Source organism: Penicillium verhagenii (genome assembly GCF_028828195.1).
Source record: "Penicillium verhagenii strain IBT 33310 chromosome Unknown utg000010l_segment0_segment0, whole genome shotgun sequence".
NCBI lineage: Eukaryota > Fungi > Ascomycota > Eurotiomycetes > Eurotiales > Aspergillaceae > Penicillium > Penicillium verhagenii.
Window position 1 is genome coordinate 969,033 of NW_026643174.1, and position 25,229 is coordinate 994,261.

Consider the following 25,229-nt stretch of genomic DNA (forward strand, 5'->3'; position numbering starts at 1 on the left):
GCCACAGCTGAACGTCCCAAATTCCTCAAACCTCTAAACCACCTTCACCGTCACCATGTCCTCTCAATGGCCCCCTCAGCATAAAAATGAACTTGGCATCGCCACTCTATCCCTCGGCAACTGGAGAGAACACACCCTCACCCCACGACTCGAAGCGGCGGCCAAAGCCGGGTACCAATGGATTGACCTATTCGACGAATGCTGGGCCGCATACCTAGTCGAACACGGTCTCTCAGCCGAGCAGCTCTGGGAACCCACCGCGGAGAACCTGCGTGTCGCACGGAAATTGGGCGATCTGGTCAAGTCTCTCGGCATGCGGATCGCATGTACACAGCCTCTTCGCATGATCGAGGGAATCAAAGACCCTGTTGAGCGACGGACAACTTTGGACCTGGTTGCGAAGCGCTTCCCATTTATGCGCGCCTTTGATACCGATCTGGTCTTTATGTGTGCCAGTATTCGCACCGATAGTGGCGTTACGTCGGATCTTAAGGTTGTTGCTAAGGATCTGGCGGAGCTGGGTGATATGGCGGCAGCGTATGCGAAAGCAGATGGTGGAAGGATGTTGAAGATTGGATATGAGGGACTGTCATGGGCGACAAGGAATACTTGGTCCTCGTCATGGGAGGTTGTGCGATTTGCGAATCGGTCAAACGTCGGTTTGATTGTCGATGCGTTCAATATTCTTGCTGTCGAGTTTGCGGATCCGTATAATCCTGCGGGCCATGGGCGTATTTACCCAACCTTGGAGGAATCTTTGGAAGTTCTGACTGGGTCGCTCGCATCTTTGGCGACGACCGTTCCTGGGGATCGGATCTTCTTCTTCCAGTGTGGAGATGCCGAGCTGATGAACCCGTCGACGTTTTTCCCTCCTGAAGATCCAACGATACCGGCACTTCTGCCCTGGTCTCGAAGCCATCGACTTTACCCGCTTGAACAATCGCGTGGCGGATATATGCCTGTTGAGCTTGTGACTGCCGCTGTGTTAGCTACGGGATATACAGGACCCATTTCCCTGGAGGTCTTCAATGCGTCTCTGAACAAGCCTGGGGATGATGTTGCCATCACTCATGCTGTTCGGGGTATTGACAGTCTAAAGAAAGTGTTTGATGTGGCAATCAAGCTTGCTCCATTTTGGAAGAACGAAGCCCATGTCCAGCAAGCCATTGGTCAAGTTATCCAGCGATTACGAACGACGAGCCATCGGTTATGATCAGAGGATGACCGAATGAACAATATGATAGATATGCGTGATGGATGTACGTTGATGAGATAGTATTCTCTTTTGTTATTTACAATTTGACATTATGCATTATAATTCATCTCCACGTTTCAACGAGTTTCAAAAGACGCCTCCAAAACCCGGGCCAAATATTTCTCGAAATAGATCTGCAAATCCATCTTCAGTAACATCACCTGCTAAGCTAGCATTTGTGAGGAAGGGGTCGTAATCAGAGACAAATGGGCCATTTGACCGGCTTGTCGCCCTATCCTGAGATATTTGTTGCTCATTACTGCAGTTTTGAGAATAAGATGACTCAATATGCAACTCTTCCCTCAAAGCCACAGACTTAGCCCGAAGTATCATCATAATATGTTGACCCAGTAAGGCCGCAATACCAAATCGATGAGATGGTGTTTGACCAGCGCGCTCAAGTTGTAGGCCAACCTGACCCAGCAGAGCAAATAGCTCAAGCTGACTTCCAAGCCGGGATCCGTATATCGCGGGAAATAATTTCAAAGCCAGGACAGCAGCATAAGAGATCATAGCCCAAGTCGGTGCTAGCATGCCGTACAATGGCTCTCCTATTGTTTCCAGATCATGTACTGCCACTTCGCATGCATTGATGGCCGCTTCAAAACAATCGTTACGAATCCCAGCCATGTTGCCGTTGTCTTCTTTGGTAGTATGGAGCGCAATTGAGAGAGTCCATAGTCTACCGTGAAGGTAGACGTACCGAAGGAACGTGTTTGAAAGTTGCTCTGTTGAACATGATGCACTGGTAGCCGGCGTCCCTAGCCATGTACTGCACCAAGGCTGGAGCGCATTGTCCACGAGATCTCGTACCCAATGCGGATCAGTGTGATGTGCGTCCTCTTTATCTCGGAGGTCGCCGTTGAGGGAGGCGAGGATCCGTCGCAGAGCGATGAATGCGCTTGTATGTCTATCTGTAGGATCGGCTAGTGGGTGCACCCACCATCGTTCGATGCCTTTGGTCAGTGTTGTTTCCGGAAAACTGTGAATCCGGCCATATGCAGCGCTATTGGCTCGCTCCCATAGAAGTATCCTAAACCATGTTCTTTCCCGGTTGCGTATCAATCGTTGATCATATAAACTGTCATTTTCACACTGGGGAGAAATCTGGTTAGCCGTGGGACCTGAGGTCCTAGATGTACTGTGTTCCATGTTGTATGTAGACAGAAGTAGGCCTGTCCGAGACTCTCCTGTATCGGAGTATTGGTCTAACCCAAGCTCTGCAGCTACACCGAAGGCGTGCATTGTATATAGCCAAGAGCGCTCCTTCGCTAATGTCTCAGCGGGAGTGGCAGATAGTAGTGAAATATAGTAGCCCTGAACGATTTCAACTGATTTAAAGCCGCATGTGTGGACATGCTTCGATAGTTTCTCCCCATGTAAGCGTAGTCTCTTGGCGATTGAAGCAGACGCATGATCAAATTGCGCTGTTAAGGCTAGGACCCATGTAAATAGTAACGAAGATCGCGAGCGAACAAATTCGGCGGTATGGAGGACAGGATCCAGTATTCCGTTGATTGGATGCAGGCGGGTAAAATAGCTAAATGATAAACATAAGTCAGCGCCTATTAATGCCAGTCAATGGTGGATATGCAGGTGACCTACATGGGGAATAGATAGTGGGCCTCCTCCATAGTAACCAACCCCAAATCCACAGGGTCCACATCTGGTCCGATATCTCGAAGAGATTCTTGGACAGGTCTCTTGAAATAATTCGAGTATCTGTCCACGTTATGTGTGGGTGTGAGCAGAGCATCTAACGCATTTTCCATGCTGTCTCTGCTCAATTGTAGCCCAAGCGAAACATAGCCTGGTCGCCGCAGTAAGCGACCGAGACTTCCTGTACCCACGAGATTATCTCCTTGACCTGATGTTTCGCCCATAGAGTGTGGTGTGTTGTCGGCCGATATTGAATGAGGCTCGAGTGCCCGTGCAGCATCTGATGCGTCCGCCAGCAGTGCAAGAGGATTGCTGATTGGTTCTTGGGCATGGTGAGGCAATGTGTAGTCTGTTTCTTGCTGTAAAATATTCCCTTGGCTTTGGGAAAAGTCCAGTCTCGGTATGTGATTTGCGGTTGGTGATAAAGTTTGATATGGTTGCTCGTTGCGAAGGGGGTTTGGTGTTGCTTGCTCACTAATTGGAAAGTGCACAATGTCCTGAATTATTTCGGAGTCTGTTTCTATTTTTTCTTTTCGCATCTCCGATCGCAATTTCCGTACTGCTTTTTCGAAGCCTTGGTAACGACCTCGTGCTCCCCTTTTCCGCCCTAGCGGGCGTGGCTCTGGAATTCTGCAAGTCCGATTTGTCCGCCTGCATCGCTCGCATGGGTTTGGCGTTCGGCCACTCGCGTTGTTTGTCTCTGGGCGAATGCATCGCATCTGTTAAGCTTGTCAGCCTCGGATTATGCAGGCCTTGTCGGCTGCTTTTGGGCCTCGCTGTGTGCTTACCTTCATTTTTCGGCATGCCTCGCAGGCAGGTGCACTAGCTGGAGGGGCCGAAACCCGGTCAGTCTCTGAGCTCATGAGCATTTCCATCATACGATTGTGATAGACCGAGCCCGTTGGTGGATGTCATGGTCCACTTCGTTTGCGAGGCTGGAAGAGAGGGGCAACGCCACAACGGGAATCTGCAGAAATCCCTCAGTGGTGGAGAGTTCGGAGAGCCAGAAGCCTGATTGGGTCTTTCAAAGCAGTTCGGTCAGATGACCATAGAAACCACTCCAGTTCTGTTGCATTCAACAAGCGGCAGGATCATATTCGGTGATGGCGTTGCCGTGCTGTAATCGGTTTTCTGGGGTTCACTGCGGAGCGATCATCTATTGGTTCGATTGATAGTCGTCTCCACCCGGCCATTTAATTAAGTGACCGGCACCGCGGCAGAATATCAACCAACGAGATACTTGAATTTCATATAAAGCATGGGTAAATATTTGATATTTTACCATTCGATAAAATTATCTGCCTTCTCTGAGACAAATTTATTTCAACAGTCTGCAAAATGGATATACTCGAAGTGGATACTTTGGTCTGTGGTGGCGGAATGTCTGGCATGGCATGCGCTGCATTTGCAGCAGACGCCGGAGTCAAAACACTGGTGGTGGAAAAACAATCAAAGATTGGCGGCTCTTCAAGCCTTTCTGCAGGCATGTTGTATGTTGCTGCTTCTATTTTCTTCCACGATTTTTTTGTGATAGCACTTGCTAATTTGTGCCTCCGTCCTACAGCTGGGCTCCCCATACATACGACAAACTACGAGCCTGGGTTCCCGAAGGCGATGCGACTCTTCAACAAGCATGGCTGGATGAGTATCTTTCAGCAGTGCAGTGGATGCGAGAAAACGGCATCCCGACTGCAGAACGGTTCGATGGGATCATGACGATTGGTAAATATATTTTAAGCTGTTGCTTGCTCGAACGATTGACTAACCGCAAATTCGACGAGAAAACAGGAATTGGATTCCCAATCAAGATCCCTCAGCTTCATGAGCTACACCGCAGCCGCATTGAAGGTAGTAAGAACGGATCTCGGATTATGACGAATACTTCCGTGGTCAAGCTCATACAGGAAAGACCGGGAGTACCTGGATCACGGGTCACAGGGGCTGTGATTTGTGAACATACCCCCGGATCGAAGGACAAATACTATGAAGTCAAGGCAAAGGTCGTGGTTCTGGCGACCGGAGGATTCCAAGGCTCCTCCCAGATGACGGCCACGTACTTGGGACAGGGTGGAGATAATATCTTCGTACGGTCCAACCCAGGATCGGTGGGTGATGGTCTGAGTCTAGCCTCTAGATCAGGAGCCGGAACAACTAGGGGTATGAACACGTATTACGGTCATCTGCTGGCTGCACCTGTGCGCGCACAAGACGTGGACCCGAAGGATTATCTGCCTCTGGCTCAATATCGTAAGTGAGCAACTTTATCTTTTTACTGAACGGAAAACTGACATTTTGCTTAGAGAGCAAATTCTGTTTATTGGTAAACGAAGCCGGCAAGCGATTTGCAGATGAAACGACTGGAGATGAGATTGTCAACCAATATCTGGCAAAACAGGAAAAGCGTCGAGGCTTTTTGCTATTCAAGTAAGTCATCTACAGATTTAGAATTGACCCCAGAAGGCTAAGCTGATTCAATTCTGCTCACGATAGTGAGAAAACCCGCCTCCAACATACCGTTGGTGCACCGTTCCCCAATGCCGGCTCCATCGATCGTCTTCAGAAAGCGCGGGATTACGGATGCAATGTCGGAAGCGCACCGACTTTGAAAGGCCTGATGGATATAATTCGTCAATGGGGAGTAGATCCCGTTCAATCTGCTCGCACCATCGAGCAATACGATCAGGCTGTGCGTCTCGGAAAGACCAATGTAGGACTTGATGCCCCAGTCGGGCGAGGCGGCTCCCCACCCGCGCCTTTGGTGGATGGCGAAGGGCCATTCTACGCTATGGAAGTTCAACCATCGTAAGCATGTCCGAATACCACACTTCACCCACTTTTGCTAATATTTGACCCAAGCATCACATTCACGTACGGAGGTATTGCAATCAACAAGCACGGACAGGCCCTGACTCCTGACAAAATCTCCATTCCCGGCCTATTGGTTGCTGGAGTCGATGCTGGTGGATTTAGCAACCTGGGATATGCTGGCGGTCTTGCTCTCGCATTTGTGACCGGTTTGTGGGCTGCTCGTGGAGTCGCGCGAGAGTTGGGATTACCGGAGCCTCGTCTACCAGCTGCTGATGCGAAAGATGCGGCACCAATGAAGGGCCGACTTTAAAATCTTGATGAACTCGTTTAGCTTGAAGTAAATAGCCTGTTGGGTCTATGTATTTCCTATTATGTTACAGCTTGATGGCCTCAATAATTCCTTCTCCACTCCCAGGACATTGGTAGAAAGTAACTTGAGATAACCCAACCGATGCAAGTAGAGCCCTCCATTGCCCTTCCGAGCGTTCAAAAGCTGCAACTTGGACCATCATCATAATGCTCATGCATGCCGTTGGAAGGTCACAGTTCGTATCAGGGAGAATCGACTCGTGAAGAATGAGACGCGAATAACCTGGCTTCATTGCATCCACAATGTTTCTCAAGATAGACTGACATCGCTCATCTGACCAGTCATGAAGGATCCAATGCATGAAGTATGTCCGAGCTCCTTTTAGTTCAAATTAGCTGTCAGAAATCAGGTCTTTTGGGGTGGGTTCCATTCTTACCTTTCACAGGCTGAGGAGTAAAGAAGTCATGTGCCATCAACTGCACGTCAGGTGGATTTTGAATAGCAGAGATGACGTTTGGGAGATCCTGTAGCACGAGCTGACTAGAAGCCATGGGGATTCTCAGGCTTTCTTTAAACTCCCGCAGGTACTTTCCCTCGCCGCCGCCAACATCCACAAGCAGGACATTATCGGGAGACTGGAAATCGAAGCCATCAACGATATGTTTTTCAATATCGAACCAATCGGTCCAGCTGGGGGTGGTTTTCTGCTTCAGAGCCATCCATTGCTGGAAGTCCTTTGCCAAATCTGGATTCTGGCCAAGCCACGCGAAATAGTTGAGATCGGTGTTCAGGCCGAGTTGAAACGGAGTGTCTCCCACTGAAGAGGGGAACTGGTTATTATTTCGACGAAAGAACTCCGGAGCCTTGAGGGCACAACAGTTCCCGATGTCAAAGCTGCAGACTATTAGCGTCTCTAAATCTAAAGTACTGGGAGATGTGTTGGTACTTACCATGCGCGTGTTGTTGCTTCCATGCCGGGATCGGTCATGACCATTGTCCGAGCCGAGGGCTTGAACCTTTGTGCATCACTTTGATCCACATACCCTGTTGCCGCAAGGAGTCGGAGAAACTGGTCTGCGTAAACATGAACCATGTTAACAATTGTTCATTGCACTAGGGGAAATGGGAGATCTCACCAACAACGATCGGGCTAGCTCCGGATCTTTCTGCAATTTCCTGGGTAGTTACCCCGTGCTCTGGGTTCTCGCTGATCTGAGTGAATATGCCCAGTTGGACACCCATACGAATGGATGTCAAAATAGGAGGGCTCTAGTCATATTTGTTAGAAATTGTCTCCATGGTTCGATCCTCCAGGACCCAATTTTGGGCCGAAGTATTTTAAACCGCAATGTGGAAGTGCAACATACCATCACAACATCATTGATAATTCTCTCGACCGGTGACTCCAGGGAATCTAGTAAGTCCCGAGCAGCGCCTAAGGCCTGCAGCCGGGTAGTTTCATCAAGTTTTTCAGACTTGATTGCCCTGGCCAAAGCACTAATCTGACTTGTGATGTCGTGTTCTTGACCCATTTTTGTGTTTTTTGCGTCTGAAACTGACACTGTGGCTAATAGTCTTCCTGGGTGACAGGGGTATTAAATGGTACGATCACTCCTTTACCCCCGCCAGAATCCTTTGCTAAACATCGTTAGAGCCATTGCGTGGTCCGTTACAGTGGAGGGCAGAACAGCCGTTCGGCCCGCGCTTTAGTCTCCCACCAGGATCCGCCCATATCACCGATTGGATTAGTTCTTGCCCATGTACGGATACGAGTACTCAATTAGTACCAAGAAAGGAGAGATCATTGAAAATTGAATGTCGTTACGGATAATCCGCAGATGGTCCGGATATTTTGATTTGTACCTACATGTATGGCGCCCACTAGTACAAACTAGTAATTGGGGGCCAAATGCATCCTGCACACGAAATGGGGCATCCAAAAACCTGCGCCGGTAGATCCATTAGAATTCCCACGTGAGATCTGTAAGTCGAGAGATTCAAATGAACTATGCGGGGCGTGTGTAGGAAATTGACTTGCTTTTTGCTGAGGCTTGGAAGAGACCTGGAGCCAGCAAAGACCAAAAAGTGGCAACTGTAGTCCAATCTTGGAAGTAGATCTATAATCAATTCCTGTTGGCTTCACTAAGGCCAAGATCGGGTTGGGAAAGTAGAATGTGTCGATGTGGCTGAGAGACTGATACTTGTTTACTCTCGGTGATGTCTTCGGCCCCGAAATGGGTTGTAACTTGCCACGGACTTGTTCCCGCATCGAAATCGACTCTAACGCCCACAGATCATTGTTGATGTGCAATTGAATATTTCTTGGCAATAATAGTTAGTTGTATTGCAGCCAAGTTTCACGTTTATAGAGGGACCTAGTAACTTCTGCGTGGTCTCGGAGCGAAAAACGGGATATTGGAAATAATTCGGCAATTATGTACACAAACCCAATGTTTGAACACATGTTCATTGGCTTGCAGGAACAATGGCAATTATTTTTACACGAGATGCCCAATCATAAAAGGAGAAACACGCCAGAATCCAGATGCAACGCCAAGTGCTTACAGGTGGGGTCACTATCGGATGTTCCAACGCGCACTGCATTTAATCTATCACGAATCCTTCGAACCGCAAGCCACACATACGAATCCCTTGAGCATAGTAATGTAGTCTTTAAGAAAAAAGAAAAAGAAGCCCTTCCACGTACAAAACTACATGTCCACACATTTCCAATTTCACAAATGTAGGGAGCCCATTCAACAAGTATGGGGCAAAGCACCGAAGTCGCCTATTGTGGCGATCAATTGATCGGGATTTCCATCACGGTCGCGATTCTTCAGATGGTCGTTGTCGGTCTGCGATTCTACACTAGGAACCTGCAGAAAGTGGCCATTGGAATTGATGATTATCTTATAATTCCTGCGCTGGTCAGTCAATCTCAGTTCCTACTCTTGTAAGAGGGGAAATACTGACTCTTCAAATGTTTGTTTTGTAGCTTGCAAGCCTCGGGCAAGTTGCGCTCTACATCTACTGTATGTCGACCCCTCACATTTGTATGATGTACACCAATTGCTAATCAATTTCCAACAAAAGTGGTCAAAGAAGGTGGAATCGGTTACCACCTTGTGGATGTGATGAAAACACCACAGAAGCTTATTACATTGGAAAAGGTGTGTTTCTCTTCGATTATAGTCGCTTCCGAAGATAGAAAATGATAGTCCTGACCTGCCATGTATAGGGCCTTTATGCAAACGAGATTCTGGACTTTCCCTTCACTGTCACTCCCGCCAAGTTATCAATTCTTCTGTTCTACCTCCGCATATTTAGTCTCCGCACCTTTCGAACCCTTGCATATGTTGTGGGAGCGATTGTTCTGGGTCACGGAGTAGGAGTGCTCTTCGCCGCAATTTTTCAGTGCTGGCCAATCGCATATACCTGGGATTCATCAATTGCAGGTACCTGTTTTAACCAGCAGGCGTTTTATCGATGGGTATCTCTACCAAACATATTGACCGATGTCATCATTCTGGTGATGCCTTTGCCCTACGTTTGGAAGCTGCATACTGCGTTTGGACATAAACTGGCATTGACAGGTGTGTTCCTGTTAGGAAGTTTGTAAGTTGTCGTCTTTTCCGCTGTTACCTCTTTTCCAAGTGTCGTGACTCGTGAGTGACCTGGCCTACAGAGGAACCGTGTTTAGCATCTTACGAATGACAACGTTCTTCCAAGAGAATGCAACGACGGACCCAACTTGTATGTTTTGCTTACTCAAAAACCAAGACCAGACAGCTGACAGGTGTATATAGGGGTATCCGTCAAGCTCGGTATTTGGACTATTCTCGAGGGTGGGATCATAATTATCGCAGCTTGCCTGCCTTCCATTTGGCCATTGATATCCAAGATGCTTCCACGAAAGCTGCTCAGGACCCAGACTCCAATAAGGCAGTTGCCCCAATACGGTTACCATGGACAGTCTGCCAGCATAAGTGTTGGAGATGGGTTCTCACGACTGGGCAATGACAGCTTAGAAGTGATAAAACCAAATGGCTCCGAAACCTCCCGCGCAGTGTCCGATCGACATACCGATGAAACGGAACTAATATCCCTGCACATATAAGCGCTTTGCAGGATCGAAGTGCATGTTTATATCAGCATGCATGAATCACGGAGTTCTCATAGAGCAGATCATTGGTTGGAAAATGTAACAGTATTGGCAATTTGCTTTTTCATTTGTAATCTCGGGGATGTACAGCCAAGGTCCTCATATTGACATCATGGATGGACAAATTATTTAATGACAAGGAAAGTACCTTCTAGGGAAAGAAGGTCACTTCTCAAATTCGGCGAACTAAGAAATTTCACCCCCGCGCAACCTCACTTAGTTCTCTGCGACAAGAACACCTCGGTACCGCATTTTTCCATCCTCCAGCGTCTTGAGACTCTCCTTCACTCCTTCTAATGTCAACGGGAAACTCATCTTCACAGGCTTGATCTTGTGAAGCGCCGCGAATTCCAGCATATCGCGATGCACCTGTCTTGAAGATACAATTCCACCCTGTACCCGAAGACCCGACAACAGCAAAGGCATATACGGGATCTTAAGGTCGCCCGCATCCACCGATAATGGAGAAATCACACCACCGGGTGCCATCACACCGAGATACATTTTCCAGTCCGGCTGGCTGCTAGTGGTGACAATCAGGTTATCCAAAGGCTTCTCCAGCTTCAACTCCTTCAAGCCCTTGGTAGCATGGAATTCCGTGGCACCCAACTTCAGCGCCTCCTCCTTCTTGCTGTCCGTGCCAGAGAACACAACCACCGCACAGCCCATCTTCGCAGCGAATTGGATGGCCAGATGACCCAATCCTCCGACACCCACGATGCCGACGCGCGCGGTCGGTCGCACCTGCGCAACGTGGAGAGCATTCCAGACGGTGGACCCACCACACATCAACGGACCCGCATCTTCACTGGCTAGATTGTCGGGGATTTTGAAAAGGAACGCTTCGCGCCAAACGGCGTGCGAGGCAAATGAGCCTTGGTCGAGGTTGGCGCCAGCGTACATCTTTCTCTCCGGACACATGGTTTCCCACCCTGTTTGGCATTGGCGGCAGTGCCCGCAGCAATCTTGCTCGTATCCCCAGCCTACGCGGTCGCCCTTTTTCAAGATGTGGGCGTCCGGCCCGGTCGCTTCTACCAGTCCGGTTCCTTCGTGGCCGAGGGCCATGTCGGCATTCTGATAATGGAGGTCGGTGCCACAGACGCCGGAGTGGGTGACACGGACGAGCACCTCGTCTCGCTTGAGGCCGTCTTTGCGCGTCGTGCTTTGTTGGATTCCATCTTTGGAACCCTTGAATACGGTGAATTCGATCGGCATTGTTGTGAGCTGACTTGCAATTGGAAATTGATATGTGTTTCCAATTTCAATTGAGACTTCTCATTCGTTTTATAGCATTGTCTTAAAAATCAGTTCTCCTACGTCATATCTTCACGAAATATTGAAACACGAGAGCCACTTGGAAAGTTACATCTCCAAAGAAAATACTGGTGATGTAACCTGTTTCGTTATCTAGCGGCTAGCCGGGTCGAGCTGGTCCACTGATATCACCTCCCTTGACCGGGTTCGTCCTGATCTGCAGCTTGTTGAAAGAGAACTTTATCCACTATCAGAACCTTCTGTGATTCTGAGCAATCTATGAATCATATTTTCAGCTGGAAGGGACAGGATAAACTTGGTCGGATTTTCTCTAAACCCGATGCAGCCTAGCTCGAAGGAGCTTGATTCATGTGAGAAATCGAACATTGTGCATAAATCAAGCCACGAGGTCATGCACGCATGCCTTATCCAACAGACTCGGATTTCTCGGAAACTTTCTCGTATTTCAGGTTGAATGACTTTTGTAGTAGAGATTCTGAATAAGCGAACAAGATGTCAGCACCCGGACCACACAGCTCCGATGCTGGCCGATTCTGGCAGTATTCCAAGCGGTGAGCCCCATTTGACCCGCGGTATCGGGTGTCCCAATTAGGAAGTGTCGAAAAGTCAATTTCGTCGAGGATTCAGTTTGTTTTTTTTCCCCAAAGTGCTTTGTTTACGATTCAGAAGTTGAATGAGCAACGTGACGAAGTTGCTGCGACGGGGATCAAGATGATTCAAGTTCATGGCGTTGGTAACGCGAATGAACCTGCACATGATACTGAAAAAGATGCCGCCTTGGCGGTTGTGGGCGATGTAGCACAGGATATTGATCCAGTTGTGGCAAAGCGGGTGTTACGGAAAATTGATTTGTACTTCATGCCGGCAATGTTGATAGGTATGTTTGCTTTTTTTATCGGAGATTTGAACATTTGAAAATTAACCACTGTCATTTGATTTAGGTTATGGCATCGTTTATTGGGATAAGGTATGAATCTGATAGATCATTCTTGAGATCCGTTGGTGGAATGAAGCTTATTGACTGCCTCTCAAGGCTATCCTTGGTAGTGCCACTCTGTTTGGAATGACTACCGATCTGGCATTGGAAGTCGTGGATTATTCAACGACCCCAGAGACAGTCAGTACCTCACGTCTCAGTTGGGCAACGTCGGTTTTCTACTTCGGCATGTTGGCAGGATTGTACCCCATGACTCTGGTCTTGCAGAAATTCAACCTGCGCTATGTCTTCGGTCCTGTCGTTCTACTCTGGGCTATCACTTGTGCAGCAACTGCCAGCGTGACATCCTGGCAAGGACTTTTCGCCCAGCGGTTCTTCCTCGGTAAAGTTTCTCTCTAGTACTCCTTGATCCTTGGTATTATTGTGTCTCTAATACCCTACAGGAGTTATTGAAAGTGTCATCCCCACTGGTTTTATGACCATAGTGAGTGGGTATTACACCCAGGAAGAGCAGACTATGCGACAGGCTTGGTGGTTCTCCGGCGTGGGTTGGTTCACAATCATTGGTAGCGCTCTGAACTATGGTTTCGGCCAAATCACCGCTGGCCATCTGAAAAGCTGGCAATATATCTACATCTTCGCTGGTGTGCTCACCTTTCTGTTCGGTCTTTGGTGCTGCGTCATGCCCAACTCCCCAGTCACTGCCTGGTTCCTTACTCCCGAAGAACGATTGGTTGCTGTGGAGCGGCTTCGCAAGGGCCAGACGGGTGTTAGATGCCAGCAGATTAAATTCAGCCAAGTGAAGGAATCGTTGACCGATCCCAAAATTTACTTGGTAGCTCTTATGATGGCAGCAGCGTGAGTGGTCCCCATGCAGCTGACATATCCTTCATCGGCTAATTTCATCAGGTACACAATCAATGGAGCCATCTCTGGATTCGGACCCTTGATTGTATCGACCTTTGGGTACGACACTTTGGACTCGATCCTGTTCCAATTCCCCGTTGGTGCAATCTGTCTCATTTTTATCCCTCTTTGCGGATACATCCCCACAGTCATCCCCAATACACGCATTCCAATGCTCATTTTATGCTGCCTCCCGGTCATCGCCGGCTGCATTATGATCTGGAAATCTCAATGGGGATACCACCCCGCCACTCCAGTTGTTGGTTATACTCTCACAGGTTTCTTTGGGCCGGTCGTCAGTTTGATCATTACGATTGGCGCCAGCAATGTGGCTGGAGCTACTAAGAAAACCATCATGGCTGCTACAACCTTCGTGGCTTATACAGTTGGAAATATCATCGGGCCCCAGCTTGTTAAAAGCAGTACCAAGGCTCAGCATTATCCAGAGTTGTGGCAAGGTATGATCATTTGGTACGTATTGAATTGTCTTTTATGTTCTATGATTCAGAATCTATATTGACTGACTTTTTTCAGCTACTGCATCACTATCGCCGCTGCTGTCGCTTTATACTTTGTGCTCTGGCGTGAAAACAAAGCCCGCGATAACATGGAACTCGATGAGGTTCTACGAGACAAGATCGCCTTTGACGATCTCACGGACAAGGAGAACCCGTTCTTCAGATACGTTCTGTAAAGTGAACATCGTCCAGATGTCCCTCAAATGGGGCAAAAAATGTAATTAATGCACTACCAATTATAGATAGGCTGATTGGCTTCTAATATCGAACATTCGAATCAACTCAGTGTTTTGTCTCGCATACCTACAGAAGAATCAAATTTAAGCAAACCAATTAAATAGAAATAGCATCACGGAATCTTCACGTAAGATTCCGCGCCTTACCCCGCAAAACCGCGTGTTTATAGATCACCGAAAATCGCCACTAAAAAAGAAATGATCAAGATTTAACAAACAAGACGACTTTTATGGATGAATCAAAAACATGTGGAATGGTCCCCAGCGCAGAAAGTGTGGTGACACCACCCGATCCGCAATTCGAGGTGACATGGGAAAATGGCGACTCCGAAAACCCTCGGAATTGGTCAGTTTGGTATAGAAGTTTCATCGTAGCTTCAATGTCTTTTTCGACATCAATTGTGTAAGTTAGATCCCAAAGCTGGAAAGTTCCTTACTCTGGTCACGAGAATAAACAACTGATGGAAAGCCAGTGTCATTTATACAACGATGTATACGTCGGCCATTGATGGAATCCAGCAGACATTCGACATGTCATCCGACATCGTGGTGCTTTTAGGTTTGACTACAAACCTTTTCGGTCTTGCCATCGGCTGTGTGATACTGTCTTCGTTGTCGGAGATATATGGTCGTCGGACGGTGTATCTTGTCTCTATCACCTTATTCGCTCTGCTGATTCTCCCCGTGGCTCTTGCTGAAAATATCGAAGCCGTGCTTATCAGCAGATTCTTTGGTGGGTTTTTTGGCGGTGCTTGGATTGCAAGTGCCCCTGGAAGTGTCACTGATGTTACCGATGATAAGTATCGTGCCTTGGCTTTGAGTTGCTGGAGTCTTGGGGCAATGAATGGGCCTGTTCTTGGTATAAGTTCAACTTTCTCATAGTCTCTGTCTCAAATCTAACACTATTTTTCCTCTTACAGGTCCAATCATTGGTGGTTTTGTTTACCAATACCTTGGCTGGCGCTGGACAAATTGGCTCGTCTTGATTTTGTCTGGGATATCGTTTGTTTTGATGTTTCTCGTGAAAGAAACTTACACTCCGGCTCTTCTTCGACAGAGAACGAAACGAAGGCAGCAGGAAACGGGTAATTATAAATGGTGGTGTCGCTATGATCACAAAGAAGCGGGTTTTCAAATATTGAAAACAAACATGATTCGGCCATTGCGGATGGCCGTTCTTGAGCCGATATGGTATGAACTTGAAAGTACAAAGCAAGACCTCGCCATGATGAAACTAATGACTCGCTAGTGTCTTTTGGAATCTGTACGTCGGGTTAGCCTACGCAGTCCTCTTCCTATGCTTCGTAGCATACCCAGTCGTCTTCCAAGACCTCCGAGGTTGGTCCCCAGGTCTCGCCGGCCTAAGCTACTGCGGAATCGGAACCGGAACCGCGATCGCAGTTTCTCTCGAACCCCTGATCAGAAAAATAATCACGATGCACCCCAAAGACGCAATTACTAGTCGTCCAGCTCCTGAAGCTGCGGTATTTGCCGTGTGTGTGGGTAGTATTTTGATCCCGGTCGGCGAGCTCTGGTTTGCATGGACAGCCCGACCACCTGTTCACTGGATTTGGTCAATTCTCGCAGGGATTCCCTTTGGACTGGGGAATGGGCTTGTGTTCATCTATTCGGTGAATTATCTGGCAGGGAGTTATACTGTTTATGCGGCTTCGGCGATTGCGGGGAATTCAATTGTGAGGTATGGCCTTGCGGGACTCCTGCCTCTTGCGGGGGATAGGATGTATCGTGTTATGGGAGCGCAGTGGGCTGGGACTATGCTGGCTCTCATTGAGGTTGTTTTGATACCAATTCCTTTCATTTTCTACAGATACGGGCATCGCATTCGAATGCGGAGCCCTATGATTGTCAAAGGCACATGAGAAGATGGTGGATCTGAAAGGTTATATTCAAACATAGTAGCACTTGACAAGAACATTCCTGACTTGCAAAGGTGTTATGTACAACTATAACAAACATTGAATGCTCAACTCAAGTGCTCTCGAGGTCGGATTTATAAAACATTTGAAACATTTGAATGATCCCCATCCGAGGTTCAACTATCAGGCATTGGTTTCTACAAATATAAGTTGGTGGATTTAATCCCACACCGGCAGAAGATGGGTATCTAAGCCATCTACAAACAGCGTTTGTAGCCATTCCATCCCTCCGTCTATTATCTCACCTGGAAATGATAGATCCACATCTGGTTCATCCTGGGACACTGGGCGAGCCTCAGCGGAGAAATATGAAACTCTTGCCATTTCTGAAGGAATTTGGCTTTCACGATTGTTTGAATCTGTCGCTGAAATTCCAACCATCGATGGAAGTTGGTTGTGTGGATATATTTCAACATTGAGTGCTTTATCTGGCTTCTGCACTTTGTTGACATTTTGTGTAGCGCCGCGTTGCTCAGGCTCATATCCAGTGGGCGCGGTTTCATTGAAAGTCATTGGACGGCTTGTTTGCACGCATGGTCGATCAATGGGTTGAATATGTGAGGCAGAAATTCCAGATCTAGCTCTAGCCGACGGAGTCCGATCCGTATCCGAGATCCCTTCTCCAAATCGTACGGATAGAGGGGCTGGGGTAACGGAGAGCTGCGAGTCAGTTGTTACATTTAGGCCAGACTGGTCTAAATTATCATGACGACGATGGTGAGGATTTCCGATTTGAGGTCGGTCATCGGCAGGTTTGAGCGTTGCGTCTGCCATTTGATTCAATCTCCATACAGACTGTGCCATTCTTCCAGAGACCCAGGTCTTGCGGCAATGTTCCCATAGTGACCGTGCAGCCTTGAGGGTAAGTTGGCCATAATTCCGTTTGAATGAAGGTTGCTTGATGATAAGAGCCAAAGCAATGATTGTCGCATTAGTGAGATAGTGTAAAAATGGGAACGTGTATTTTGGATGTTGTTCTGGCATGCTGTTGAAGTCGTCGAATATACTCTGGGCCACGCGCATGCAAATAACTTCATTTTCGATGGCTTCTGGAAGCGGCTGATTGGGTGACCAGGCCCTTTTAAGCATTGGTTTGCGGATGAGCAGATATAACGAAGACCATCTCTTATAGAGTAGGTAAGTTAGCAACTCTCAGCAGTAAGAAAACGGGAAAAAGAAGTAATCTTGCTCATAGGACATACAATTCGCATGATGAATATCTGTTTGATTTGCCACCAGGGAAGCCCATTGATGTCAATGTTTCCAGGGGAGCGCGGGTCATAGGAGAACTCGGGGTCAATATCCTTTTGTGATTGTGTAGTTAGATGCTCCAAGTATTCATTCAGAAGAGGCGTCGCAGTTGAGTCTGAGGTGGCGGCACCATAAAGGGATTCCCAGACCTTGCCTATTACTCTAGAGTAGCTAGCCATGGCAATCAGATAAGGAACGTAAGTCATGCCGGCTTCGTTAGTTTCTTGGTCTAGATTGGATTCGTGCGGTGCGCTTTGAGATCGCGTGAGCCAATCATCGCCCACGTTGCGAGGAAGTCCCACGTCGACATTGATATCCTGGATAAGAAATGGGCGACCAGTCTCTATGGCCAGTCTTCTATCCATGAGATATAGAAACCACCACAAACGACGAGACATCTCACTTTCAAACGGTGACATTTTTTCTACCGCTCGATTTCGATGCAGACCGAGATGGTGTGCATGGGAGATTGAGAGAGCAAGGACTTTTTCAGCAGGGCCATGGGCATCGATGCGGAATAGGTAAACAACCTGGGATTTCGTCAGCACCACACACGATGAGACTAGACACGTATTCTCACCATCAGAAGGACAGTCTGGAGTACTAAAATCTGATCCGTGCACTGAATGAATCCGTTCAATAGATCTCCGAAAATATCTCGGGCAGCGTTATAAAAGCTCCAGCCTGCAGAATACCGCCCTTCTTCACCCTCAGTCCGCGAATACTCACCGCATCTGCCATTGGCAAGACACATCAAAACATGAGCTGTTTGAACTCGGATAACGCCATTTAGGTTTTGATCGTGATTTCTAGACTGGCCATGGATCAAGTTTGTCCACATGCCCTCATATAATCTCCACAGGCTGGGCAAATGAAGGAATGGGACCAGAACATGCACCTCGTCGCAGAAATTATGCAGAAGCTCATCCCATTGTTCTTGCCTAGGAACAAGGCCACGCGCATGCAGAACCTGATTGACAAATGTCGATGTTGTCTCTTTATGCTGTTCGGGAGAGTGGTCGGGAGATGGCGTCAAGCAAGATCTAAACCTGCGACTCGGTGACGCAGATCGAAGTCGCGCATATTGGACACCCATCTGCTTCAGTCGACTCTCAACAACAGTCAAATTATGTGTCAGTGACGTCTCCCCTGAAAATGTCGGTACTTGTGTTGAGGTACTGCGGGTTTCAGGAATAGAAGCCTGTCTTTCTGCGGGGTCTGTCACGTCGCGTTGTGCTTCAGTTTGGTTTGTACGAGTCCCATCACGATGTGAGTCCTGCAAGTCTCCGATCGTGCCAAAACAATTACCAGCGTTGCTCGATCTTGAAACAAAATCATCGGTCGAGCCAGATCTGGCATTTGTATTTCTCCATTTCCCGCGCATGTCGGTTCCAGTGCGCTGGCATTCGTGCCCTCTGGCTACACAAGCTCGGCACGGTGCATCACCATCGCACTGGCCAGGGCTATGTAAGCAGGCCTGCAAGATGCCGCGAAGAATGTTCCGAGGCTTACTTTGATTTTTCTTTTCTTGCACTGGGTACTGTGGCATGTCAGGTTGAATGCATTGAGTTGATTGTATCTTTTGGGGCAAACGAACCATGCTTTCGACACATATTTCGCTCTTTTCGGTCGCTTTGACAGATGTAATGCTTCATTTTGGTTGTCGTCTTGGGAGTCATCCTGACTCTGTCTATTTTGTGGCTCTGATCTCCCCATATTTCACAAATTTTGAAGATACCGAGCTCACGCCTCAGAGAAGCGGAATTCATGTGGAATGTGCATCGTAAATTCGTAATTTGTGGATAGAGCGTTGGTGGGTCTTGCGGAATATTCGGAATCTTGGAAGTTGGTGGCTGGTCCGACTTTGCCGAATGTGGAGACGAAGGAGTGGCATGGACCATGGTGTCCACTGTCAGTGGTAATACCCTGCATCGAGAACAACTCGTCTTGGGATCCATAACATTGAATTGTAATCATCTGCCCAAATGATTTTTTGCGATACTCTTGCTAAGAGATACAAGGCAAGAAAAAGCATGGAATAGGGATGGGAGACGATAACAGAAAACAGGAGATTTGCTTTCACGTGACCATGTCCCAGTACAAAGACTATAGTTACTGTACAGCGAAAATTGGTTTTGGTGGTATCCTGAGGCTAGTCTGTAACGTAAATATAACATTAGGAGCCACTAGCCCTCCTATGTAGTCGGACTCCTCTAAGACAGCAGTGCTATTCGGCTGCTTCTAAGGGGGGAGGTGTTGTTTGCTATTAGGCGGGTTTGTAGGCGCCATAAATGTTGAATCGAACCCTTGCCTTACCACACCCCTGCTCTTGAATTCTCGGCGTTCTGCTTACCGCCAGTAGCCCCTATTTAAAGGAAAGGCCCCTTATAGCCCTTGTAGTATGGTTGTTTCCTCCATCACACTGGAATCTCTAATCTGTTCATAATATCGACTTTAGTTTCTGGCTGTGCTGTTCAAAGCCTTCCCCCTACAAAATGCCACTCATTGCGTCCGAGAAAGACCTTCCTACATAACTTAACACATCCACAAAACAAGTCAAATGGGTAAAAAAGCTGGCCCTCAAGCATCTGGGCAGTGCTGTGAAGCACATCGACAGGCCTCCTATGCAGGGAATGTTTAGTCGGACCTTTATGTTGGTATTAGTAGATGGTCGTGAAGTGGTGCAACAATTTCGCACTGAGCCACTCGACCTAGACGCTTTCAAGATCGCAAAGAAGGCCTTGGGCTCGGTCGTACCTGATGCCATGGCTTTGGAAGATGAAGACCTTCTCGGTGAAGGAGTTTGGGCGTACTCCCTTACTCGTCTTTATGGAAAGATGTGGCTTCACGGAGCCGCTGGTAAAGGTGCAAAAGGTCGAATTGCTATAAACAAATCTCTCGGTCGCGTTTTGTCCAAAGGTTGCCTTGACAGCAGCAGCGACGAGGCCGTGAATAGCCGTGTCAGATCTCACCTTGAGGCCCTCTTAACGTCGCCGCTAGAGGATATCGATCCGTACCGACATCAGCTTCAAGGATTTCACGATAAGCTTGAACAGCTGAAACAGCTCCCTCTTTGGGTCGCTCACTATAACCTTAGTGAAGCAAACGTTGTAATCGATGAGGAATGCAATATCACTGGTTTGATCGACTGGGAGCTTTCTACACCTCTACCATTTGGAGTCAACTTCGGTCGTATCCACACCTATGCTGGTGAACATACGGGTGATATTCTAACGTTTAAGGTGGAGCCAGGCATTCCCTCAATCGCTGGGGTTTACGGCTGCCTCTGGGAACTCTACCTATAAATCTAGGGGCAACAAGGCTCTCAGGACCTACTCATACGTTCCTGGACTCACTTCAGCCACTTTCGGGAATTCGTAGCAGATCTCTTGGAACATTGAATAGAAGGAGCTGCCAGAAACGGTAAAGTCCAATCTACGATCACAGAGGCGATCTTGTCCCAAGCAGACCACTTTCAAAGCTGCGAAGGTCTAGGGAGGCGTCAGGGGGTCTTGAAGGATTATGAATACTCGCACCTGATGTCCAACCAGAGATTACAATTTGAAAATCCATCTATGGGTGACAATTGACGCCGATGTGTAGAGCTTTTAGCTGTTGATTGTGTGTAAAGATTTGAGAGGCTTGGAGCTAAAAGACTGCTAACAGAAGAGCCAAAGTCGCAAACAAGATTGCACAGCCTATTGCTGCCATGCTGAAAGTAAGCTTTGGGACCACAGACGTCTTTTGGGTTGACAAATGAGACACTGAATCATTCGGTGGAACTATCTGAAATTGACAGTCTTCCTGGCCAAGACGTCCAGGAAAGGATTTTCTTATGAAAAGAATCAATGGCTCCGGGACCGGCCCCGTAAGTTGACAAGTTTCATCAAACTCGTAAGGCACTTCAAACATGGTGTGCGTCTGATTTGGATGCAATCGGTTATGGCCAGATTTATTGCGTGCGCAAGTTTGGCAGAGATCTGCATGAGCACAGATCGTGCACACAAAGCGAGTTCCGTAGATATCTTTCTTGCAAAAAGAACAGAAGACCTCCTCAAAACGCTTTTTCAGGAACCTAGGGAGCTGGAACAAATATTGGGCGTTTTCTACTTGGTCAAGGAACAAATAATAGCGACCCAATCGCTCCAGAATGTACCGTGAAGATTTAGGCTCAGAGGAAGCAAGCAAGTCGCTCAGTTGGAGTATGGATCGATGGACATGCAATTTTTGAGTTGCAGCTGGGGTTAAAATGAGGTGAGGGTGGTGATTGCGTATTTCTCGTGTCAGGGGCTCATTTCCGAGGGCCTAGTCCATGACATGTCTGCCATATCCGTCTTGAAGAGAAGGGTCGGCACCAAGGTGGAGAAGCATTTTAGCAACATCTTCATGGCCGGAGGTAACAGCTAGATGAAGAGGTGTCTGTAGGAGTTTGTCGCGATTATGAATGGCAGAAGTGAGTTCTGGAAATCGTTGGAGAATATGGAGCATACCACTGGAAGCTGCAAGATGAAGAGGAGTGCGGTGAAGTCCATCCGGAAGGATCATATCTGCGCCAGCATGAAGAAGAAGTTGAACTATATCAGAAGATTCCATATGAAAAGCTGCTAACAGAGCAGATCCATGTATACCACCTTTTATACTCACATCGGCGCCAGCTTTGAGAAGCATCTTGATTGTCTTGATTCTACCAGTTAGCACAGCAGCCTGTAGGGTATTATCGTGATAGCCACCCTGTGCATTTACATTGGCGTGAGCATCGAGAAGGGTCTTGATTTTCTCGTCGCTTTCACTGTGTGAGGCAGTAGCGCCCTGTAGAGCATTACCGTAAAAGCCACCCTGGGCATTCACGTCAGCATGAGCGTCGAGGAGTAGATGGACCATCTCAGTTTCTCCAAAAAACGCAGCAGCCTGTAGAGCATTGCCGTAATAGCCACCCTGGGCATTCACGTCCGCGTCAGCGTCAAGAAGTAGATGAACTATCTCAGTGCTTCCAGAAGACGCAGCAGCCTGTAGAGCATTACCGTAATAGCCGCCCTGGACATTCACGTCAGCGTGAGCGTCGAGAAGTAGACAAACTATCTCGGAGCTTCTTTTCTGTGTAGCAGCCTGTAGAGCATTGCCGTAATAGCCGCCCTGGGCGTTCACATCAGCATGGGCATCGAGAAGTAGACGGACTATCTCAAAGTTTCCATTCCATGTAGCAGCCTGTAGAGCATTACCGTAATGGCCACCCTGGGTATTGACATCAGCATGAGCATTAAGAAGTAGAGAAACTATCTTAGTTTTGCCAGAAGATATAGCAGCCTGTAGAGCATTGCCGTAAAAGCCACCCTGGGCATTCGTATCAGCATGAGCATTGAGAAGTAGATGAACTATCTCAGAGCTTCCTTCACATACAGCAGCCTGTAGAGCATTGCCGTAATAGCCACCCTGGGTATTCACATCTGCATGAGCGTCGAGAAGTAGATGAACTATCTCAAGGTTTCTTTGCTGTATAGCAGCCAGAAGAGCATTACCGTATTTACCACCCTGGGTATTTACGTCCGCATGAGCGTTGAGAAGTAGACGAACTATCTCAGAGCTTCCTTCCCATGCAGCAGCCTGTAGAGCACTGCCGTAATATCCACCCTGGGCATTTACCTCCGCGTGAGCGTCGAGAAGTAGATGAACTATCTCAGTGCTTCCAGAAGATGCAGCGGCCTGTAAAGCATTACCGAATTCACCACCCTGGGCATTTATATCCGCATGAGCGTCAAGAAGTAGACGAACGATCTCAAGGTTTTCATAATATACAGCAGCCTGTAAAGCATTGCCGTAATGGCCACCCTGGGCATTCACATTTGCATGAGCGTTGAGAAGTAGACGGACTATCTCAGTTCTTCCAAAAGAGGCAGCGGCCTGTAGAGCAGTACCGTATCGACCACCCTGAGTATTGACATCAGCTCCGGCCCCGAGGAACAGTTCGACAACACTCCGGTACCCTCCCGATGATGCTTTCTGCAGCGCATCTCCAGCTGTTTCTTCATCAAGTATCATACCCCCAGGAAGCAGCCAATGGACAAATTCCACATGTCCACGGCCAGCCGCTTCCATCAATGCTGTAAAGCCATAGATATTTTTTGCCTCCGAGTCTGCCCCATTTTGCAGAAGTATTTTGCCGGCTTTTATCTGGCCCCGCCGAGCTGCTGAATGGAACGCGGTATTTCCATGATTGTCACTCTTTTCGAAATCCTTCCCCCATGATGAGATACAATCTAAAAGGTCATCAAGATTGGCAGCAGCAGCCATATGTAATATTGTTGTCCCTCTCGGCGGGCATAAATAACTTCCGCGATTAAGAAACCGGCAATATTCGGTCCATTGACGACCCACTTGTTGCAGGATATCTTTTTCATTCTGCAGAGCGGCAGATCTGGAGCTTGCTGCTTTTTCCGCATGAATGAACAGATAGGTGGTTGCATAATGCACAAATGGATGGTCCCGGATCAGTGCATATCGTCTTTCCTTCTCTTCGATCGGCGCCTCTTGTCCCTCCTTCTCGTCCAACAACTCATGTTGCCTATAAGTTGTAGAAAGATAAATGAGACAAGATCGGTAGAGATCTGCATGGCAATAAAGAAGAATTGATTCCTTCTCTTTGGGGAATTTTTCGGTGTTAAGATCAAAAGATAAGATCCATAGTCCTTTATCACGCAAGAAGTCATTGACCGATTGGTGTACAACCTGTACGGTCTCGTTGTTATCCTGGCTTGGGGCTATACCCACCAGTCCACCAGAGAGAGTTTTTATTCTTCGCTTCATACGGTCGTCGCTTTCGATAAAACCATGGATATCCTCCCATCTCATTGGAAAAGGCGATATTTGGGCATTCTTAGCCACCAAGGCATATCGCATTTCTGCCATGGTCAATGGTCGCTCGGCCAAACATACCCATTGAAATAACTGGAATGATAGTTCCCGATTTCTTGCCTCGATCACCTTTCTCAGAGTGTATATATAGACGTCTTCCAGACCGGCTGGGACCTCGCACAGCCAGGAACGGATTTCCTCAAATGATTCCCCCTCAATGTATTTTCGCCTTATAAGAGGCATCATTATTTGGGCCCATTGGAACAGTCCGTTGGCTTGTTGGGTTAATTCCCCTACCAGCTGTGTGGGATCCTTTCCGAGGTCAATGTCAATCAACATATCATTGATATATATGGCGATGTCCTCTCCGTTGTGATCTTCGACATGAATCTCCATAGCTCGGACATTTTCCATAATAGGGTAGTGTCGACACGAGATGCATACTTTCAGGGCTGCCTCCTTTATCCCAGCACGATCGACCAGCCGATGAAAATATGCTGCCAATTGCTGAGCGGACTCGGCCCCGGCCTCGTCTAGAGCGTCCACAAAAACTTTCACAGTCTGTTGGTTGGCAGATTCCAGGATGACGCTTGCCAGCAAATCTTCTAGCACTGACCGTGGCCATTCCCATGTTCGTTCACCATACCCAAATTGCTTGCATCGTTTTTCGTAAGATTCACGCATCTGGGGGCGCACGGTCGCGTCGCGGTCAAAAATTTGATTCAGCAATGATCTGAGCATCCCTAGCGGTGTACGTTGCAACTCTGTGCCCCGAGCAGAAAAGAAGAAGTCGAGTTGAAGTGTCTGGTCTTCAGCTTGTGATTTCTGGATCTGGAGACTTTCGTGCAGGAACTTCATCAGAGTCGATTTCCCCGCACCCGGCTTGCCCTTAATCCATAAAAGGCCACGGGACTTGTTTTTCCAGGACTGGTACTCATCCCGTTCAAAAATCCATTCACAGGTGTTGGTGTGACATTTTTCCACATTGTCCTTGCGATCGAGCATATGTGGGAATGCCAGTGACCTGCGTAACTCTGTCGCTATGGTAAGTGAGAGCTTCCTTGATTGACATGGGGGCAAGCGAACCGTTGTCTATCTGATCCTGGGTTTTCGGGGGGTCTGCATC

At 47.9% G+C, this 25,229-nt stretch overlaps 11 protein-coding genes across 11 annotated transcripts; 6 read left to right on the top strand and 5 right to left on the bottom strand.

The window, feature by feature from the left end:
* Positions 1–55: 55 nt before the first annotated feature.
* N7466_010233 (sugar phosphate isomerase/epimerase family protein) lies at positions 56–1,213 on the top strand (the record flags this gene model as incomplete). Its single annotated transcript, XM_057169622.1, has 1 exon — positions 56–1,213. One exon carries the CDS (start codon positions 56–58, stop codon positions 1,211–1,213), a length of 1,158 nt encoding a protein of 385 aa, XP_057017013.1.
* A 129-nt stretch (positions 1,214–1,342) lies between these two features.
* N7466_010234 (fungal specific transcription factor domain-containing protein) lies at positions 1,343–3,453 on the bottom strand (the record flags this gene model as incomplete). The annotated part of the gene is made up of 2 exons (XM_057169623.1): positions 1,343–2,795; positions 2,861–3,453. The coding sequence occupies 2 exons, from the start codon at positions 3,451–3,453 to the stop codon at positions 1,343–1,345; spliced, it is 2,046 nt and encodes a 681-aa protein (XP_057017014.1).
* Positions 3,454–4,252: 799 nt separating this feature from the next.
* Positions 4,253–6,032, top strand: helE (3-ketosteroid 1-dehydrogenase helE; the record flags this gene model as incomplete). The annotated part of the gene is made up of 5 exons (XM_057169624.1): positions 4,253–4,404; positions 4,479–5,161; positions 5,215–5,338; positions 5,405–5,716; positions 5,771–6,032. The coding sequence occupies 5 exons, from the start codon at positions 4,253–4,255 to the stop codon at positions 6,030–6,032; spliced, it is 1,533 nt and encodes a 510-aa protein (XP_057017015.1).
* A 64-nt stretch (positions 6,033–6,096) lies between these two features.
* Positions 6,097–7,564, bottom strand: N7466_010236 (O-methyltransferase family 2; the record flags this gene model as incomplete). Its single annotated transcript, XM_057169625.1, has 5 exons — positions 6,097–6,410; positions 6,469–6,926; positions 6,983–7,106; positions 7,169–7,301; positions 7,400–7,564. 5 exons carry the CDS (start codon positions 7,562–7,564, stop codon positions 6,097–6,099), a joined length of 1,194 nt encoding a protein of 397 aa, XP_057017016.1.
* A 1,308-nt stretch (positions 7,565–8,872) lies between these two features.
* Positions 8,873–10,149, top strand: N7466_010237 (uncharacterized protein; the record flags this gene model as incomplete). The annotated part of the gene is made up of 6 exons (XM_057169626.1): positions 8,873–8,959; positions 9,028–9,064; positions 9,126–9,202; positions 9,271–9,647; positions 9,718–9,785; positions 9,839–10,149. The coding sequence occupies 6 exons, from the start codon at positions 8,873–8,875 to the stop codon at positions 10,147–10,149; spliced, it is 957 nt and encodes a 318-aa protein (XP_057017017.1).
* Positions 10,150–10,410: 261 nt separating this feature from the next.
* Positions 10,411–11,409, bottom strand: N7466_010238 (NAD(P)-dependent alcohol dehydrogenase; the record flags this gene model as incomplete). Its single annotated transcript, XM_057169627.1, has 1 exon — positions 10,411–11,409. One exon carries the CDS (start codon positions 11,407–11,409, stop codon positions 10,411–10,413), a length of 999 nt encoding a protein of 332 aa, XP_057017018.1.
* Positions 11,410–11,961: 552 nt separating this feature from the next.
* On the top strand, positions 11,962–14,006 carry N7466_010239 (putative MFS transporter; the record flags this gene model as incomplete). Its single annotated transcript, XM_057169628.1, has 7 exons — positions 11,962–12,020; positions 12,117–12,346; positions 12,411–12,436; positions 12,503–12,788; positions 12,850–13,264; positions 13,316–13,783; positions 13,847–14,006. The coding sequence occupies 7 exons, from the start codon at positions 11,962–11,964 to the stop codon at positions 14,004–14,006; spliced, it is 1,644 nt and encodes a 547-aa protein (XP_057017019.1).
* A 549-nt stretch (positions 14,007–14,555) lies between these two features.
* N7466_010240 (MFS transporter) lies at positions 14,556–15,946 on the top strand (the record flags this gene model as incomplete). The annotated part of the gene is made up of 3 exons (XM_057169629.1): positions 14,556–14,925; positions 14,987–15,257; positions 15,316–15,946. 3 exons carry the CDS (start codon positions 14,556–14,558, stop codon positions 15,944–15,946), a joined length of 1,272 nt encoding a protein of 423 aa, XP_057017020.1.
* A 216-nt stretch (positions 15,947–16,162) lies between these two features.
* On the bottom strand, positions 16,163–18,803 carry N7466_010241 (fungal specific transcription factor domain-containing protein; the record flags this gene model as incomplete). Its single annotated transcript, XM_057169630.1, has 3 exons — positions 16,163–17,128; positions 17,206–17,784; positions 17,835–18,803. 3 exons carry the CDS (start codon positions 18,801–18,803, stop codon positions 16,163–16,165), a joined length of 2,514 nt encoding a protein of 837 aa, XP_057017021.1.
* A 1,102-nt stretch (positions 18,804–19,905) lies between these two features.
* Positions 19,906–20,559, top strand: N7466_010242 (uncharacterized protein; the record flags this gene model as incomplete). Its single annotated transcript, XM_057169631.1, has 1 exon — positions 19,906–20,559. One exon carries the CDS (start codon positions 19,906–19,908, stop codon positions 20,557–20,559), a length of 654 nt encoding a protein of 217 aa, XP_057017022.1.
* A 1,000-nt stretch (positions 20,560–21,559) lies between these two features.
* On the bottom strand, positions 21,560–25,108 carry N7466_010243 (uncharacterized protein; the record flags this gene model as incomplete). The annotated part of the gene is made up of 1 exon (XM_057169632.1): positions 21,560–25,108. The coding sequence occupies one exon, from the start codon at positions 25,106–25,108 to the stop codon at positions 21,560–21,562; it is 3,549 nt and encodes a 1,182-aa protein (XP_057017023.1).
* Positions 25,109–25,229: the final 121 nt, after the last annotated feature.